The sequence below is a fragment of the Chrysemys picta genome, chromosome 6, assembly GCF_011386835.1.
Source record: "Chrysemys picta bellii isolate R12L10 chromosome 6, ASM1138683v2, whole genome shotgun sequence".
NCBI lineage: Eukaryota > Metazoa > Chordata > Testudines > Emydidae > Chrysemys > Chrysemys picta.
In genome coordinates, this window is record NC_088796.1 from 103356417 (window position 1) to 103377252 (window position 20836).

Below are 20836 nucleotides of genomic sequence, written 5' to 3' on the forward strand. Positions count from 1 at the left end.
CAGTTTATAAAGGAAGTAAATAATCATGGCTGGAATGATGCTAGTATCATGGTTCTACCACGCCTGCTCCATACCCTCCAAATTAGCTCTAGAAATGGTGAGGTACATAACAGTATTCCCATGGCACCAGCATTATTTAAATAATTACATTATTAGTACTACCATCCAATTTTTATTATTTACTTATTTTACATAATTATATTAATTACAAATAAATGCTATTAGCATTACAATCATAAGTAAGGTTCACTTACCACATTGCTGCATGTTCTGTATCTAATGTTTCGCCCTTCACAGCTCCTGCGTCCAAAAAGAAAAATACCCCCCCACATTAATAACTTAATATCACAATTTTTAGTGTTTACTGTATATTGCAACTTTTCATCCATAGATCTCAAAGCACTTTTTACAAAAGAGAGTAAGGATCATTATGCCTATTGTATAGATGGGGAAATGGAGGCATAACTCTGTTTCTTGAATGCAATTGCATATTTGTATAGATACTCCTAGCATTAGTTTCTTTTCTCCATTCCTTCCCTAAAATACTCTCTCCTGATGTGGAGCGGGTTTCCTGAAGAAGTGCAGCAACTATGTAATCAGAGTAAAGAAATGCAGCATCAGAAACTGAGCTGGAAGCCTATACCTGAATTTCATCAGTAATTTTTCACACCTCCCAAGAACGCATAAGTGACCTTGCAGCAGTGTGTATCTGGCTGCATAACTATACTTTGCATCCACTTCGGCCCAAATCCTAACACTGACACACAGCACTGGCAGCCAGACTGCATGAGGGGGTATTCCTCATGGGCTAGGAGAAAAGGAATCCTTTCAGTAAGCCACAGAGCAGCAGTGGAGCCATACAACCTCCTCAGCAGGGCCGGCTCCAGGCACCAGGCACCCAAGCACATGCTTGGGGCGGCACCTGGAAAGGGGTGGCGGGGGGAGCGCGGCGCGGCATTCCGCGGGGGGGGGGGGGCGCTCCGGCGGCGCAGCGCGGCGCTGGGGGGGCGGGCTCCGGTTGCGCGGGGCTCGGTGAGGGGACGGCGCGGGCGCGGCGCTGGAGGGGGGTTCCGGCGGCGCTCGGTGGCGGCGGGCTCCGGCGGCGCGGCGCTCGGCGGGGGGGGGGCAGCGCAGGGCTCGGCGCTAGGGGTGGGGGGGTTCCGGGGTGCGGCACGGGCGCGGCGCTGGAGGGGGGTTCCGGCGGCGCTCGGCAGGGGGCGGGGGCGGGCTCCGGCGGCGCGGCGCTGGGGGGGGGGGGGGGACGGCTCGGCGCTCGGGGGGGGGTGCGGCGCTCGGCGGGGGGGCTTGGGGGCGGCACTTTTTTTGCTGCTTGGGGCAGCAAAAAAGCTAGAGCCGGCCCTGCTCCTCAGTGCTTGCCTCACATCTTACCTGGCAGGGCAAGAGGATAACTGTGTAAAAGCAGATCTCCCAGCCCCACTTCACTCCCAAATCTGTGCTGCAAAGCCACTGAGCAGCTGGGCCCTATGGAGCTTAGGGACTCCGCACCCCTTATGTGGACTTCGCTAAATCTTTCTTTTTCCTCCCACACAGCAGAACCACATCAGCAGGGCCTTCTAAAGGACATTTTGAAACAAAAAATAATTTCAAACCAACAAAGTTATTATGTTTTATTTAAGAAAATGTTGAAACAAAACATTTTGATTTTTGGGGAATTTTTAAAAGGTATTTCCTGACCAAAACAATTGAGTGAAACAGATACAAATTTGCGAAATGTTTCAATAACATCAAATCTTCATTTTTGCCAAAAAAAGGTTTGGGTTGAAAAATCTCATCCAGCTCTGTTCAGAATATTCAGCAGAGGTTCTCAGTGAAAAACAGAATGGAGAACTCGGCCCTTACACTGTTCTTCATCTATACCAGAACAGAATTCCCTTCATTTTTAATTTCTTTTTTTTCCAGATTGAGCAAAGCATGCATTCCTTGAGGACTACATGCCTGCCAAGTCAAAAGTTTTAAACCCAAACCATTTCTGAATTATCCAAGTGCCAGGACAGTATCTGCATGATTTTGATTTTTTTTTTTAATTAAATGATCGAAAAACTTTTTCCATTCTGAGTTAACTCTAAAGTCACCTGAATAGGTTTTCTTCAACCTACTCAAACAAACCAGAAAACTCACAAGACTTAATTCTCTGCTGCCTTGCACTATATGTAGCCATTTACACTTAAGTGAGTACAAAATGCTACCAGATCAGAAGGGTAGCTTTACACTGTGTAAATGACTGCACAAGGTGCTAAGGAATGGAGAAAAAATACCCAGTCAGTCTTCTGGGATGAGAATGAGCATGAGAAATTTCAGCCCAAAGGTAATAAATTTGAAAATAATTAATATGTAGGAAAATGCTGTGTGAACCATAACTATAGTTCTGTTGATGCAATGCTTTCATGGTGCAAGAAAATTAATTCAGATAAAAGTTTGACCATTTCGATATAAAAATTAAGGACCTAATTCTCCTAGTAGGGCTTGTCTACACATACAAATCTGTCCTGCTTTAAATATAACAGTATGTTTATATATATAAACGTTTAATTTATATAACAGTATCTTTAAAGCAGTATAACTTGCCAGGTCTGAGCATAGTGTACTAGTATAAAAGTACTTATACAGGTTTAGCTTATTCTGGTTCAGGAACAAAATAAGCAATATAGGTATATCTTGCTATTGGTAGAACTGTGTCCGTACTAGCGCTCATTCTGATATATTAGTAAAAAATACAACTCTAACTGACATAGAGATACCGGTAATTTTTTTTCTAGTGCAAGGCTTTATACTAGTTAAACTGTACTGTCAATGAAAGTGAGGGAAGAATGAGTCAGAAGACTCCCTTACTTCGTTTACAGGCAGATTTTAGAACTTTTGCTCCTTGCAAAGTCACTTTTTTTCCTACTCCAGGCACACCCCTTTCTGAAAGCATAAGTGACGAGCATATAAGGCAGTGTATAGGCAAACTCAGTGCAGGCTTTGCAGCAAAAACTTTCATCAACCATATCAGAGCAACTCATTTGGCAGACTTGACACATACCTCATTCATTAATGCCATGCAAACCATCAAAAATCTCTACCTCACGCAGACCTGCTGTTATTGGAGCTTCAATGACTATAATTTATAAACCTCAGAACTGATAAACAGCCATGGAAATGTAATCTTCTTTGACAGAAGCCTTCCCAAGGCTGGATCTCTGTTTCTTCATATTATCTGATCTAAAAATCAAGAACATCACTCATATTCATTCCCTGTATTTGGTGGAAAAACAAAGTACTGTACTTTGATTAGCCAACTGTCGCACCCCCAGCCACTTTTTCCTCCCACTTTCACTCCTTTGGCTGGCAGCTGTGCTTGTTCTCAACAAGTGTGCAGATCTGCATGGAACTACAGCCACTATGACTCATGAAAACTAGGAGTTGGTCTTGCAAAATCCTACTTATCCGCTTGCCTGGAGTACGTAATTTTTCTTGTGTATGACTACAGCACCTTTCTTCATTATCACCACTCATCGTGATCAAGAGCAGACAGGTAGATTTTGTCTGGGCTGGTGCTTTTTCATGGCACCTTGGTAAGGCTGCTAAGAATACTGGGCTGTACAGGACAAGGTACCAGGTAATCTTAAAAATGAGAGAGACCTCTGCAATCATTAACATTTTATTCAAAATGGTGTGGGCTTAGGGAACCTCAAACCTGAAAATGACGATGCTAGTAACCTCTGTACTTTAAACACAAAGTTATGTCTTGGACTATCTCAGCATTTAAAATAGGGCACCATGAGTATTTAATTTAGTTTGATAGAAACTTTTTGCACGACATTAACATTGATGTCATTTCCTCATCTGTTTTTCACCCTGTCTAGATGCTGTGCTGGACTGTGGCTGCTTTGCAGTACACCCCAACCCAAAACAGCTTGAAAGCTGGTATGGTAGAATTGGGAGCATCGCCCTAGACCAGGGGAAAACCTGTGGTGGCACAGAACTTAGGTAGCATTCCCTTAGCCCCTGCTGACAAAGAGGTGTGGCTGGGAAATCCTTATGTCCCAATGAATTCCGGCATCTGAAGAAGTGGGTTTTTTACCCACGAACGCTTATACCCAAATAAATCTGTTAGTCTTTGAGGTGCCACCGGACTCCTCGTTGTTTTTTGGATACAGACTAACATGGCTACCCCTCTGATACTTGGTACCAGCATAAATATTACACTGGGAGTCTAGCCCCATATCAGGAAAGTGCAAAGGCTACTGTTACACATCCCCTCGTGAACTGCACTGTGCGCTCCTTGGCCTCACCTGACTATCTGAGCCAATACATGCAGCAGAAGACTGCCCTCTGTTGGTGGATGTTGAAAGAGGTTGTACATTCCTCTGAAGTCTTTGAGACCTCCAAATCACTGTATTTTTTCAGAAAAGTGTCTAAAAGAACCAAATGTGCTGCAAAAACACCTTATCATGAGGAAGAGCTAAATGCAGAGCTGTGGTCTAATCCTGCTCCCATGAATGGTAAAAGCATTATTAACCCATGGTGCAGGATCAGACCCTTGCTTCCATCAAAATAGGATTTATTATGGGTAGCTGCAGCCCAACAGATGTTTCTTCTGAAGCTTGTATTTCTAATGATACCCTTTTGTTCTCTGACTGAGAAGGCACGTCTGAGAGCAATGATGATCCACAAACTGTGCATCTGTACAACTGGGGCTTCCATCAGGCACAAGCTGTAGTGGATTTTACATAGGAGGGGCTTGTTGGGGGTGTGACTTGATATTCAAATCAACTTGCAGGTTGTATTAATATGCAAATATGGAAGAAAAACCCAGGCTGCTTGGACTTGAACAAACAGGACTTTTAAAAGAACACAAACAACTTTAAGTTTATTAAAATATTCACCCCTATTTAAAGTAAACAATTCCAAAGCTTTCTTACCATATTTTCTTAGAACACTTTCCCACAAAAAAGAAATCTCACTTTTTCTTTATCTCTAGATTGCTGTCTGCATGGGGGCTTGGTTCAAAGTCCCCTAACGTTCACAATGGAGATGGAGATGGTGCTCCTTGCACTCAGCTGGATTTAGAAACCTTTCAACAGCTCATGCAGTACAACCGCCCTTCTTCCAGTGCCACAGCTGGCCCCTTTTCCTTGTATCTAGCAAGGGTGACACTAAGATTCGCAGAGAGGGTATGACACCAGAGCCTACGGAAATGTCCCTTCCCCCAGAGTTGCCAGCATTTGAACTGTTTTTTTTCCAGAAACAAATTGCTGGGGGTCTGGGCCACGAGGCTCCAGTCAGTGATGGGAATATTAATTTTATTTTTATATGAATATCCAGCATTGGGGTCTGAAAATGGATGTAGTTTTTAGATTGTTCTCATTCTCCTTTATTTGCAAACACCTCCCCCCGCCTTCCCTACCACTTGCCCGCGTTGCCTATGGAGATGTCTGGCAAGCTCCTACGTCCTCTGGTATTTCAGGGAAGTTTGAGCACAGGCTACCTCCTTCCCTACCCCTGGAGGGGCAGATGTTAGGCCTCCCCCTTGCATCACATATGGGCAACACTTCAGCCCTCTCTTTCCCCACAATGACGCTCTGACTTTCCTGGTACCATACCCTCTCCCCTTTCCTGAAGTTCCCCCCTCGCTCACCCTTCCCATACCTTCACTTTCCTTTCTCCCTCTCCCGCAGATTTCCCGATCTTCTTCCATGTACACTTCCTCTCTTTCCCCATTAAAGTGTTCATCCCCTACTCTTTGCTGCTTCCTGTGTCTCTGCTCCTTTCTCACCTGTCCAGCCACCCAGGACAGCTACCAGAGCATTCTCTCCTGCTATGGATCCCACATGATTGTAGCAGTGAGGCACGTGGCAAGAAGGTAGCAGAAGCAAGTGAGGACTAGAAAGACAGGCAGCTTCTGCAGCCTATAGAACACACTTGAGAATGGCAGTGGCCCTTGCTAGTGCAAGGCAGGACTGCAAAGGAAACTTCTGTCCTGTTCCAAGTCTTCAGAACAAGGTAATAGCTAACTAGGACCCCAAGCCTCAAGATAGTGCCAGCAAAAAAGGGACTATAAGAATGATACCCCTGGGAAAGGGCACTCAAGTCAAGCCATGTCTTTCCTCTTAGGAAGAGGTATGGAAACACAGTAGAAACTCATTTCCTTTGCTGTGTCCCGCTTCTCCTCAGCAAGGAGTAAGGAAACAAAATGGGTGGCTCATTTCTCTTATGTTCCTTTTCCTAGACATCAAACGTAGCAAGAGGGCAGGCCCAAGCACTGAAAATCAAGGCCAAAAAATTGTTTTTTTTATAAGATGGAGGGGTGTGCATATATTGGGTGTGCAAAACAGGCCGTTAACATGCTCAAAATGAGAAATTGTCCAAAGAATTTACAATTTCCCATTGTTATATTGCCACTGAGCTGCCCCGTGTTTTGCACATGCAATTTAACTTTGCAGATTTTAGAAAATTTAGCTCTTTAAGTTTAGAAGACTAACAGCTTCTGCTAGACTCCCACACCTTGTCCTGTAAAACATCAGAAATGTAATGGGAATAGTTAACTTTAAGACAAGAAAAGTGGGCAGGGATAGACAAGCCAAAATGCCCTGGCAAATTTAGAAATACATCTTATGAATAACTTTCTGTAGCAGTAACAAAATAAACAACCAGAAGGCAAAATGCCAACTTCACTCACTGCAGTCAGTGAACTGGCTAGGAAAATCAAAACACAAGTCATACGTCTCAGGTTGCCAAAGGCCCACATGTGGGAAGCGGAGTAGGATAATGACCTAAAGTGAGAGCAAGACTAGAAGTAGTAATGCAGGAGACTTAAAATAATTAGAGATTAATACCTGGGCATAAATAACATTTCAGACAGTTTCAATTTGAGGGAATCAGCATTTCTGGTGTAAATAATTTATCACAATTAAAATGAAACAAACACCGGCCCTGTGTGTGATGGCAGTAAATTTGGGTTTAAAAGGGAGACTCCACGCCAAATTCTGCTTGGTGTTACACTGATGTAAATCTACTGAAGTTAACTGAATTACTCTGGATTGACCCCAATATCACTGAATGCAAAATAAGGGCCTGTGTTGTAACAAGAGAGACATTGTTATACAGAGTAAAGAGAATTAAATTACTTTAACTAAATATAGGCCTGAGCCAAAATGAGGATGCGAACACCCTGAGACCTTGTAAGTGTTTGAAAATCTCAATCGCGCATATAAACAATCTGCTTTTCAGCCACTGAGGGTCTTTTTAAAATTTGACATTAATGCAAGGAAAATATTTCTTTCCTGGTGTATGTCCTTTCATAGTGCTGGCTGACTGACTTAGATTAGAAGTTCTCAAAGTTTTTCAGGATGGCCCACACTTTAACAATAATCTTATGGATTATATCATGCCCTACCACTCATGAACACACAACATTCTACAGCACTACAGCAATTGTTTCTATGGAAAAGTAATACTAGTAGTTCATTTTTAGTGGTTTTTAAATCCTCTTCAGTGGCACCATGGAGGAGAACCAGCACCATGTTGACCAACCATCTCTTCACAGGATCACCAGTCAGAGGACCATTGACTTGGATATAACTAGTAGTAGAACTGATTGAAAAATTTAAAAAAAAATTGCAAAAGTTTTCACCTTTTGAATTTTGAAGGCAACTTTTATCAAAATTTGATTATTTTTTTTGACAACTCTGCCCAGTAGAGAGAGCTTGATCAACCATCAGGTATGAGAATTAGTGAACTTTCATAGTTTAATATCTTATTGTTACCCAGGGTTTTCAGAACCCACAGGTTATAATGACCCCTATGAAATTATCAGTTTTTTTTAAACTTTTAATATCAGAGACATTTAGACTTTAAGGCTGTTTATTTACATTTTTTTTCATTTTTAGTTATTTACTTTTTCCCCCCTTTCCCATTCTGATTAGCAAAAGTGCCAGTAGTTATGGCCTTGCTTCTGAAAGCCTGTTTTTAAATTAACCCTTAAGTATGTAGTGTTTTATTTTATTAATATATAGTGGCTGAGTGCATATAATATGGTTGCAATTAGCTTGATTACATTCTGGGGTATATACACCCTTCAAATTCAGGGCATCATTATAGGCATGACCTTACACATCGCTGCATCTTCCCTTAGTCACCAGTGGAAGCACATGAAAATGGGAGCACATACTCAATGCTGCTGAGCAGCGGAAAGGGAGCCAACATTGCTATTACTTTACTCTATTCAACCAAAAGAAAGTGATGAAGATAATGGTTAAATAAACGGTATTACCTGAAGATGCTAAACATGTGTTAAAACCCTAACCATTTATCTAACCTCCCTTTGAGTTTTGAGGATTCAGACAAACAAAGACCCTGGTCAATACCAGCCAGAATCACAATTTGGCCAACCAAATTCTTGACCAATGAATGAATGGCAAAACCCAAATCACAACCTTGTTTTTGCTTCCATTGAAAATTGAGAAAAATGGGTCTGAGACTCTAATCACATTCGTTTTGGTTTTCTATAACCTTAACATGAGTGACGGGACTTCACAAAACCAAAGCCATGTCTCGTCTTGCCTGTCTCTATATAACTAAGGGTGGGATTTTCAAACAGAGAGCATAGGTTTAACTCCATTCCCAATGAATTCAATGGGGGTTTTACTATGGACTTCAACAGGAGCAAAGTTAGGCCAATGCTGTACATTTGAACACCCCGCCCTAAAAGTCTAATCATGAGAAGATTTGCACCCAGGACTCCCACTGGTTTCAGCAACAGTTGCAAAAGAATCTACTGGAGACAAAGATTGACATGGCAGTCGGAACAGTGAATGTTGCTATCCCTTTGAAGTGTCAGAAGCAGGGATGGGTTGGGGACACAATTTGGGTCCATATTTTAAACACCCTGATATTTGTGGGCAAGGAAGGCTGAGATCCCAAAGTTTCATTTGGCCCATTACTGAAATAAAGGTTAGTTACAAAATTTGGATCCTAGTTCAAATTCTGATATACACACAACACTCATGTCCAAATGTGGGGTTTGGTCTCGTAATGCTGTAGACCATAGTGTTTTGCTTCCCCCCACCCCCGTATGTATCAGTTTCTACTTTCAACAACTCTTTTGCTACCTGAACAGTGAATGTTGGACTATAGTAATAATCCTCAGTGAGACATCTCTAGTCTAACTAAATTGGCAACAATAAAACTTGAGAGACTAATACAGATGCTAAAGAAGAAAAAAAAAGTGCCCACACTTGGCCAGATTACTTTTAGACTTATGTTTATTTTCATATATTTAGTCTCTCTCTGGTTTGTTTGTCACTACAGTATCTTTGCTTTCCCTGAGAATAGTTTAAAACAATGCCTTTGGCTTTAGAATTATCAGTAAAATACACATACAGTGCATACTGTATATATACACAAAGCCCATTACATCTGCAAATATTTTTGCAGTTGTTCCTTAGCCAAGAGAGGCAGAGAATGAAAGGGTTAGAATTAATATAAATGTTTTTCAGTAAAAAAACAATCACAGCTTTCTCCATTACTCCAGTGGAAAGCAAGTACAGTACTACGAGTTACTCTTGGAAACCTAAACGAATATAACCTGGCCTACTGTAGCACAGAGATGGGTCTGAGCCAAAAGCATCTAGAACATCTTTGGGATGCAAAATAATAAAACCCCAGATCTGACCATGCCTGACCTCAGTAAAATCTCAGATCTAGATCCAAATTGTGTGGCTGGTCCCAATGGGCCAAACTAAATTCTAGACTCTGAAACACAGTAAACTTTGAGGAAATTTGAATCTCGATCTGAACTACATGACTATACTATAATGCTCACTTTCTTATACATCTAATCCATTTCTCTCTGTAGGAGCTTTAGTGAATGACAATATAACTTCTTGCCTGTAGCTAATACAGTTGTGCAAAATATTTACAATGAAACTCCGAACTACATAAAAAACTTGGCTGGTTTCATACTTTTTCATTCAAAAATCAGAACAGGTTTGTTGAAAGGCTTATGAACATGCATAAACTCTTCAGGTGAACCCGGGCATATTTACCATCTAAATGAGCGATTCCCAAGAATTTTCATAGTATGGGCTACATCTCAGTAGACAGACTTTTACCTCAAAACTAGGATTTAAACTTGGAGTTTTTGACATTATCTTAGTTGGAACCTTAGATGTTCCCCCACCAAATTAAAACAACGAAAGTTCTCCCAATCACTGTGAAACCTTGTTTAGCCCACAGCGACTAAAACAAACAAAACAAAACAAAAATGATGCTAGGATGTTCAAATTACCCAAGTGAATTCTACCAAATAATGATATTCAGAGTTTCTTCCAGGTTTGAGATCTGTAACCACAGGACAATATTATGTACACACACACACACACACACACACGCCCAGTTTCTATTCTAGGATGATGGTGTCAGTGAGAATCATTTTCCCAAATCAAATAACTTTGCCTGTGCAAGCTGCTTAGTGATTCCACAAGTGTTATAATGACCCTATTAATGATCATATGTGTTTCATTAGAATACTGTATCTAAACTTTTGGATACATATGTTATTAATAACAATGCCACTTTTACCCCAGAAACATTTCTGCTATGTAGTATATGGAATTTCTAATCCAGTGATAGCAGAGGGAACATTATAAAGAATAAATTTAAAACGTTATTTTAAAAAAATCATTCCTACTCTGCTCAGAACATTTAAAAAGTGAGTTTATGTAACAAAGGAAGCAGAGGGAATAATAACTAGAACAGTTATTTATTTTAATTAGGGTGTGCGCTTGTTACTTTCGAAAAGGACCCATCTCTAAATACAGTAACTGGGATGCTGTGAAATATGACTTAGAACAAAACTGGGACCAGTCCAGATGTTACCAGCCAACATAAACTTAGGAAAGAAAACAAAATTCAAAGGATGTGATGATGATGTAAGTGATTAAAAACAGTCACAGCGGGTGCCAAGCAACATAGAAAAGCCAGTCACAAAACACTAGAGACAGCCCCTGATGTCTACATTGCAATTAAACATCCATGGCTGGCCCTTGTCAGCTGACTTGGGCTCATGGGGCTTGGGCTGCGGGGCTGTAAAGCTGTGGTGTAGATGTTTGGGCTCGGGCTGGAGCCTGGGCTCTGGGATCCACCCCTCTCATGGGGTCCCAGAGCTCAGGCTCCAGCCCGAGCCCAAACATCTACACTGCCATTTTACAGCCCCGCAGCCCTGCTAGCCCAAGTCAGCTGATTTGAGCCAGCCACTGTTTAACTGCACTGTAGACATACCTCAGGGACTCCAGATGTCATCCTCAGGGTAGGAGTTCCATTAAGAAGGTCCCTGATCAAAAAAAAAAAAAAAGCAGAGCTTAACGGAGAATGACAGCCATGTTAAAGAAGGTGTCATGTTCAAAACTGAGCCTAGGAAACCTTTTTCCATGCAATGCATAATTAGGCTTATGGAATTCACTGCCACAAGGTCTGATTCACGCCAGGAGTTTACCAGAAGTCAAAACAAAATTAAACATTTCTAATGAATAATAAAAATATCCAGAGTTATAACAGTAAACATTAAAATGATAAGGCGTTGTGGAAAGGCAATAATTCCTCATGCCTCTGTGAATAAGCCAACTCCCTAACTAGTTGGGGGAGGGAGGAGGAGACTTTCCTGGGGGCAGTACAGCAAGTGTGCCCCCTCCTCTGAAGCATGTTACTAGCCTCTGTCAGCAATAGGGTACTGGACCACATGGACCACTCTCTGATCTAATACAGAACTTCATATGTTCTTAGAATTCTATACGTCGGTTTAAAAAAAAAACTATAGACATTTTATTTCTAAAGAATTTTTTTCATTCTCTACTAAATAAGTTCTGTACATAAAGTCTTGGGACAGAGAGAAAAAACCTTACCCATCTCAGTTGTACAGGAAGGACACATGCATTATATCTTCCTAAACCTAAGGTTTCCTTTACATTACAATAAAAGAATTCTTACAATTTGTGGTGATCTGTGTTAAAATATTACAGATAAACCTGTCTATCTTCAATTTGTCATTTGGTTTTTATGCCATTTGTTTCATGCTGAAAATATGCAAATACACCCATTGTATATGACCCAATGTATAGTCTCATATTGTAAAGCTATACAAGGGCACTTCAGAGATGACCATCATCATCACCCTCCCACCTTGTGATTATTATTATTCTTTACATCAATAATAGCCACCAGCCTTATGTGGCTACATTTCTAGCCCAGTGTTAGCTAGGCCTACATTTTTGCAGGTGCTCTGGCAATTGACATTACTGAGACAGCTAAGTCCATGATTGCATCCACAAATCAGGAGTGTAGACCTCAACAGTTATTCTGAACTGAGGCTTGGAAAAAGTGCTGGAGCACCAAGGTTAATAATGCTATAGTAGAGTATGGTATGGACCTTAGAACCAAGGATATATTGCAGCAGTTCTTAAACAAGACGTAGCGTAACATATCTCAAACTCAGAAGTACTTGGTGTACCATCTTCATAATGTTAAATAGTGTTGTTATAATGGATTCTTGTTCTGATATTGCATTTTAAAGCAGCCAGTGCACCATGTGAGTGCACCATACACACAGCAGTTTCAGAATCACAGGTCTATATGAGGTTGGGTTATTTTAATTCCTTAATTGATAATCTGCAGCATCAAGAAGAGATGACATCTAGTGTCTGGTGTAACAAATCCACAGCTAGACACTGTCCTGGAAAAATGTTACACAGGATACAGGCATCATAAAAGTACGCCATTTATCCTCTCTCACTCCACAAAGAAAAGGTGTCTATCAATGGCTATTATATTGAGTGACTGAATCAAGCTGGAGTAGAACCAAGGATCATTCTAACTTAGCAGAGACATTGGATCCACTCTGCCATATGTAATAATAGGAATGCTGAGCGCTGCCCTAAAAATCCAACCCACTACGTCACTATCTTCAAGCCCTCTGAGCGATGTGCATCTGCCAATCTGGCTCAATGGATACCTTTCACCGCTTGTAACAACTAGTGAAAAAAGAGTGGGATGGGACTGCTCCCCAATGACAGATGAATTCAGAGACCATTTCAGTTAGCAAAACAAGTGGAGCTGGTGCAGCTGGATTTGTGGTTTGGACGTATTACCAAGGAGAAGTCACCATCAGGAAGGAAGGGAGGGATTTAAATAAGGAAAAAATGAATTCAAACAAGTGACTGGACCAGCATGAAGACACTAAACAATGCTAGGATTGTGACTCACTCGTGTGGATTCCTTCCCTTTCTCACCCCCATTGCTTTTATTGCTGAGGAGAGCTTGGCAGGAAGATGTTAATGTTTACTTTCTTTCCCTCCACACATATATCACCCATCTAATGTCAAGAAAACCCTCCATCCTGTTAAGCAGTTTATACAGGATTTCCTAGAAGAAAGAATGATGATAATGGATTTTGACCCTTAAACTCGGATTCAGCAGGTCAGTATCCATGGGATTTCACATTCCACTAAGCATTCTGCTTTACATTCACACAGCCATGTTCCATCCTTCTGCCGGAAACGGCAGCAACAATAATGGCTAGGAATTCTAAGCAAATACTCTGGATTTTCAATTAACCTATTATCTCCTAAAATCATTTGTATAGTCCCGTGAGTTTCTGCTTTCCTGATGTCTCCTCCTTCCTTCCTTATTATAACTTGATGAAGAATCTGGAAGTTATAGGGAGGGAAAAATCACATTTACCTTCCAGCCAAGACCAGAAGCAGTAGAATAATTTTAATATTATGGCAACACTTGTTAACATGCAAACTTCAATTCCAGAGCTCCCTGTGTATTTATAGGATTAGGGTGTGGTGAATTTAGATGAGCAGAACTGATGTAACAGCTCTTTGCAATTGTAAAATATTTCCAATGAAAGTTGGACTCAAAATAGATTTGAAATATACGAAGAGTTCCCAGCCACTTATTTTTCTGTGCAAATCCACTTCCATCAACACACGTGCTGGGAATATTCTTTACTTGATTGCAACGTACACTTATTCTAACAGTCACAAAGCTGAAGGATATAATGTTATTTTCATTCCAGTTGGGTGTTGAAATAACTTCAGTTCCTATAGTAGGCAATAAATAAAGGCTAGATCCTGGGGAATGGAGCCAAGCCCATGTATAAGGGCTTTTCTATCTGGTCTATCTATGTATTTCTAGGGCTCCCATAAACACAGTATTTAGCAGCTAATACAAATTTTGTTTGTGTGAAAGCAGTGCCATGGTTGCTATTACAAGGCATAGGAAGGAGTAGCAGATGTGACCTGCTGCTCTCCCATACCTGAGAATTTTAGATCAGTGGATGCATGTAATGTGGGGACCCACTGGACATTCCCAGGGCTGCCATGTTGCAGCATAATCTTAATCCCCCTCTCAAGGAAACCTGTAGAGATACTGCATGAAGATCATCCCCACAGTGCCAGGGTGTGTGTGGAATCTCCCTACGTCAGGTCTCCATTGCTGATACTGCCTTGTGCCACCACACTGCAATTTAAGTACTTTGTGGCGTTTTGTTAGCATACAGGGTGCCTCACCTATCCTCTTTACCTTAAGTCTCAAGAACGAGATCTAGAGAATGTATCATCTCTTCTCCATAGCTCATGGATTTTAATATTGTGATGTCTTATTTTTTATGATAAAACTACTAATCAAATGGCAAGTCACAGTATAGAGAAGGCAGGTTGGGAGCTTCTGTTCTCCCTGTCTCCCAACACAAGAATAAGGGGACATTCAACGAAACTGAAAAGATAGCAAATTCAAAACTAGAAAAAAAGGAACTACTTTTTCACTCCATATAAAATTAGACTGTGGAACTCACTGCTACAGGGCATTGTTGAGGCAAATAAATTAGTAAGATTCAAAGAGGTATTAGACATTTATACAGAGAACATGAATATCCAAAGTTATAAAAATTAATGCTAACAAAGAATATTTGAATGGAGTAAAAGCCGCATGCTTCATTATTTAAATCCATCTAACTACTATGGATTAGGACAACATCTTCATGGAGCAGATTAAATCACATGTGGGAGTTCCTAATCTTCATCTGAGGCATCTGGTGCTGGCCACTATCAAAGACAGTATACTGGACTGGAGGAATCTCGGGTCTATACCAGTCTGACAATGCTGGTGTTCCTAATTTAGTTATTTTATTACTGGTATTACAATAGTTCCTGTAGTCCCCAAAAGAGATCAGGACCCCTTGTGCTATGCACTGTCCATACATACATTGTATGACAGTTCCCGCCCTGAAGAATTTATTGTCTAAAAGACAAGCCTGAATGTGTGGGAGAGGAAACAGACACATAGAGGCAAAGTGACTTGCCCAAAAGTCGCAGAGACAAGATTAGAACACAGCTCCCCTGGCTCGCAGCCCAATGGGCTGTCCACTGGACCACATGCAAATAAGGATCACACAACTGGGTCCCACATCTTAAATGTACTGTACATGCAAAATACATGCAAAATGTGGGGGGACGGGGAGGGGGGTGACAGCGAGATCAAAATCCACAGCTTCTCTCATGATTTCTCCTTTGCATTTTGTAAGAACTATTAGAAGCAGTACAAAATAGCCCTTTTGTTTTTGTGGATATTATTTTCCCTCTCTTTTCTTCTCATGCAATATGCAGTAATATAATAATATATATTTGGCCAAACTCTTCTCTCATTTACACATGTGCAAGCCCCACTGACTTCACTAAGGGTTGTAACCATATAACTGATACCAGAATTTAGCCATTATATTTAAAACCACATTTTCAAAAGGAATTGGCTGCATTACTAATTAATTATCTCTTACTTAACGACCAAAAACCTTACACCAGAGCTCAACTCCAATATTCTGCTCCTCCTATAGTACGTGTATTTATATCCCACTGGTATCAAAAGTAGCTCTGCACAGAATATTAGTTTGGAGATAAACCATGCAGCTCAGAGAAGAGAATTAAGTCCTACATACCCATTATGTTATTTTATTGACTTATGCAAACACTGACGTTAATTGGAGTTTGCTGAACGTTAGAGCATCAGAATGTCAGAGTTAGGATCTTCCATGGGGATCTGAAAACAGAATTTCAAGCTAACACTTCATTCTTGCACAATTGCCACAAAGGCTTAACAACAAAACAGTACTGAACCTAACGAAGGGCAGGAGCACTGTGATACCAATCAAAACATTGGCAACTGCAGGTTGGAAAGAAATTGATTTCAGTCAGTCAGCTGCATTTCGTTTAGAAATGGAGCAAGTATTCTTTGCATAGCTTCAGAGCTGAAAAGATGGGCTCCCTCTCTGTTTTCCCTTACCATTCTGGGAGCCATCACATACCATGAACATTCCTCACAGGAGAAGAAATCTTTAGGTTTGCTTTGTGGGTTGGTTTTTTCCACAACATTGAGCTAACTTGCCAATTTTTAATTTGTATAAAAAATTCTAGCTTCCTCCTTGTAAAGTTATTTGTTGTACAATTCTATATAGCATATACATTTCTGTAATGTGATCAAATGTATCAAGCAATGAACTGTCCCACACATATACCCTCAGGTATTTCTTCATATAGTCTTGCCAGGTTTTCAACTGTCAAGTATTTAGGTTTATTTCAAAATCCCCAATGTTCGGGTGTGTTTCTTTCCTCCCTCCCTTACACCCCACCAGCTTATTTTTTTATAAATTGTAAAATGCTTGCGAGCACAAAAATTAATCATTTAACATTTTTAAAATTTGGAACTGCATACAAACCAGAAAAAAAGGAAAAACAGTTTTACATTTATGACCGTGATAATTCTGGGTCAAATTTTACTGTTTACAATTTATTGTTACCGGCTAGCAGAAGTTGTGCACGTAATAACCCCCTGCATTCCACATTAAAAATATGGAGATCAATCTCTGATAGGACACAAGCTCTCATCTGGTTTCATAAGGCAGGAAGAATTGATTCTGTGTGAACGGGGCAGTGAAAACCTACTGTATTAAAGACCAACAATGGAACTGATTTATGAGTTTATTCCATAGACACTCTCTGACTCTCCTTCTTCCTTCTCCTTATTTAAACACAAGGACGTCCATAGCAGCAGATCCACTGTGGTTCTGTTGCATGTAGGGACAGGAGGCTGCATGGGTGGATTCCACACATCCTTGTGCACTATGGAACATCGATCACTGCTCCTCCCTCTAACACAACACTGAAGGTAGTTGGGTGGGGCGGGGGACACAGGTGTGTCCAGGAAGCCCAGACATTACACAGATCCTCTTGCCAGACATCAATCCCCACATAAGGGACATGTGGCATGTAACAGATGCTACCTTAAGCTGGACTCAATAGCATGCTTGACGTCTTGCATGCGTGAGAGCCACTCTTTGACTCCGAAGTATGGTTGGGTAGAGAAGGTTCCCATCCTGACATCTCCTGAGTCTGTGTGCTGAGGCTTTGCACAGGGACAAGAATTTGGCTCTCAGTATAGAAGCAGAACAATCCGCTGGCAGTTTTACCCAGGGAGGGAATGGAAATATACAGTTTTCTCTTTGATTTCATGGGACACTCACTTATCAAACAGAGCACTCTACACATCCCTAGTAATTACAGGGACCAGGAGAGTCAACGCTAGTCTCTGTGCTGTCTAGATCTGATGCTAAAACACACAATGTTTTATTTTTGTCTTGTGATGCAATGTCTTATGCCATCTCATGTCTTTGCTAAGCAGTGTTATGTGTTGTAATATCAGACCTATGCAACACTTTCAGAGAATGCTTTTCTTGATTTGTTTTATTACATGTTTTAATTTCATAGGTACATGAAAGTAAACATATGCAGGATGGAAAATTATATTATGTTCATGTGCTACAATATAAAAGGTGTCGGAGATGAGTTTTAAGCCACAAAAGTTACATCTGGAGTTTTTCTTCATACCCTTCTCAAGCAGATGCCTATTTATACTGATCACATAGGCTTGGCTTATGAGGGCTATACTGACTTAAGTAGATGTAAATAATACTTACTAGAAATATTTCAGAAATAATGCTTATCAATAGTACAAAGTGCTTTCATCTACATTTTACAGAATGGGAAACTGAGGCACAGATAGGTTAAGTGATTTCCCCAAGGTCCCACAGCATATCAATAGCAGAAATAGAACCCAGTTCTTCCATCTTTCAGCCAAGTGTCCTGACTACTGGTGCATGCTGCCTCTCATAACTATTTGGTAATTTTATCATAGCCTGTGATGGAAGGAGACTTTATTGCATGAACTGTTTTTAGGGAACTCTGGTAAATTTGAAGAATACCATCTGTAGAGCTGTTATCCTTCTCACTTATACAGCCCAATATATTATTTTGTGTCTATGTGATGCATTTACAATCTCTATGCTACTAAAGATTTTAGGGTGCTAAACCTGGAGAATTAGCTCCAGTTCAGTATGTGGGTGTGAAAAGGATTACCACTCAAACACAGATGGTGCATGGGAGTTTCACTTTTCAATAGCTGGCAAGGTACAGTATGCTTAGGTAAAACTGTGCAGAAAACTTTTGTTCCTCTATGGGTTTCATATTTTAAATGGTATAGTGGACTATCAAACCTGCTGGCTGGTTGCCTGAATAAAAAAAAAAAAAAGCAACCTTCTTCCACTGAGGCTGAAATTTCAGCACCATCCAACACATCCACTGCTCTTTATGCTGTGACATATGTCAGCATGTTGAGTTCTCCCACCGCTAAGATAAAAGCATTTATCAACTTACTTGCTGCTCAGGCAGCGTCTGAGTGAATAGGAAGCCCCTCCTCCACAAGTGCGTGAACATTCACTCCATGAACCCCAGGCATCCCACAGTGTATCTCGGTCTTCTTCAGACCGAGCTGTTCTGGAACTCTAGAAGAGGGGGAAAAAAAACATAACCCAGGAGATTAGTGAAGAAAAACTTGTTTTAAATCAATCTTATTGTAATTCACTTAGTCTTTCTGCATATCAGATATGCTGCAGGTCTTAGCAGACCCTGCAGAAAGATGTTTTGCTGAAATTCCTAACTGCTGGGCATTAATGTGGTGTTCGCAGTAGATGGGTATTTAAGGTACCTAATTTCATCCTTTTAGTGTTCACATTCCATCCCAGCCTCGAGACGGGAGGATTAATATGAAAGAGCATTTTATACAGCAGTGAGATCAGGCATTTTCTGTGCTTGTGGAGAAGGGGGCTGTCATTAGGGCAGAAGAAAAAAATACGGGATTGTTCATGAGAGTATTTTTGCTACACTAGAAAAGAAGAAAACAAAGCCCCTTTGGACAATTGGTTTTTTGAGGCGAAATTCCATAATCTGTGCAGGTGATTGGGCTTGTAAAGTATATGTGTACAAATGGAGGCCAACTAAAGTACTCATTGAAAAACTGGCTCATTGCACTTTGAGCCATCCCTAAAGAATGCTTCATTTTAATTGCATTTAGAACAAACTAGAGGAATGAACAAAAATAAGGGGGAACTTTTGCAGATGACCATCTTAAGCATCATTATTAACCACTCGTATAGTAGTCTGGGAACTTGTGTTAGCTGTAAATCTGCAGGGATTCTTCTCGGAAGCAGAGACAGATCAACATAGAAATCACTTTATCATCATAAACAGAGCTATGTACAACTTTTGTAATGAAATCTGAAACCTGGCAAAGACTCCGGTGTTATTCACAGGCAGAAGAGAAAGCATTGACTGATCTGGGGCGGTGAACAGTTACGTATATGTCTATTCAAAACAGACTTAGAACATATCACAGCCCTAGACCGAGATCCAAATTCAAACCCTCAATATCTACTGAGTTGGGCATTATGCCTGCTGCCCTCAGTCTTTAAAACTGTTAACCAACTGGGACTTACAGTGTGAGAAATGTGTTATTCAGTGTAAAGGTACCATTGTTTGTAATGCAGGAACCAAGAGTTAATTATTTATCCTAATTATTCATACTGAGGGAATGTTCTAAAATGGGAATTTTCTAATCCTATCAGAGATGGCAGGGTGTGCTGTAGTATATGTTCTCACAGTCATATATTATACAGGATAAGCACCCAGCAACAAGGCTGGCTGAAGAGAAGACAGCACTTTTATACAATGCCCCAACACTGAGCTCAGCTGACTCTGCTCAAGCATCTGGACACATCTAGATCACACAGGAATGCTCAGAGGCTTAACTTTGGTATTAGCGTAACCCCTCTCATATTAGTTACTTGAGTACAAACAATTCACCATGACTTAGTGGTACACTGTATGTCCTTAACAACCAAATAAGGGGGAAATGAAAACTGTAGAAAAGAGACAAAGCAGATTGCCTTCACTGGAGTTGCACCCATTTACACGGAGATGAATTTGGTACTCAGTTCGTGTGCGTGCCTATGCCTGTGTTAATTCACGATATTAAATAGATTAACATTACAGAAATGTTTGATTTTCACAATGATCAGTATGCTATTAAACTCTCCTGTATATTACAGTATGAGTTCACTTTATTTGATGGGACTCTATTCTTCCTACTTTATTCTAGTTGTTACATAGTGGTTTCTGCATTTGTTTTCCTTTAAGAAGTTGTTGCTACAAGTGTCTTACAATAAGACCCCTTATTACTTCGACATGTGTTAAGAAAAGTTATGGGTAGCTTACACTTTGTGAAATAATTGATTAACCCTATGCATGCTGTGCTGCAGAGCACATATGAAAGCATTACACCTTTTTTCAAGGCATTCCTTTTAGTTTTATTGCCACAAATATCCATATGGCAATTCAGGTGTTGCTTCTCTAGGAACACAGTTATTCTGCAATCTCTAAAGGCACCA

At 40.7% G+C, this 20836-nt stretch overlaps 1 protein-coding gene across 10 annotated transcripts in view; it reads right to left on the minus strand.

Annotated features, from left to right (window-relative positions):
• Positions 1-20836, minus strand: part of ADAMTSL1 (ADAMTS like 1) — a 690570-nt gene that overhangs the window by 212578 nt on the left and 457156 nt on the right. For 8 of the 10 annotated variants that reach the window (XR_010588651.1, XM_065549471.1, XM_065549470.1 and 5 more), the window contains 2 exons: positions 18768-18895; positions 255-300 (listed from right to left, as the gene is read on the minus strand). Coding sequence is in view for 8 of the 10 variants with exons in the window: in XM_065549471.1 (XP_065405543.1) it covers positions 255-300; positions 18768-18895 (174 nt within the window). In the remaining 2 variants the exon portion in view is untranslated. Of the gene's footprint in view, positions 1-254; positions 301-643; positions 870-18767; positions 18896-20836 lie in introns of those variants that run through there. The other 2 variants (XM_005297674.5, XM_024105402.3) reach the window with 2 other exon arrangements.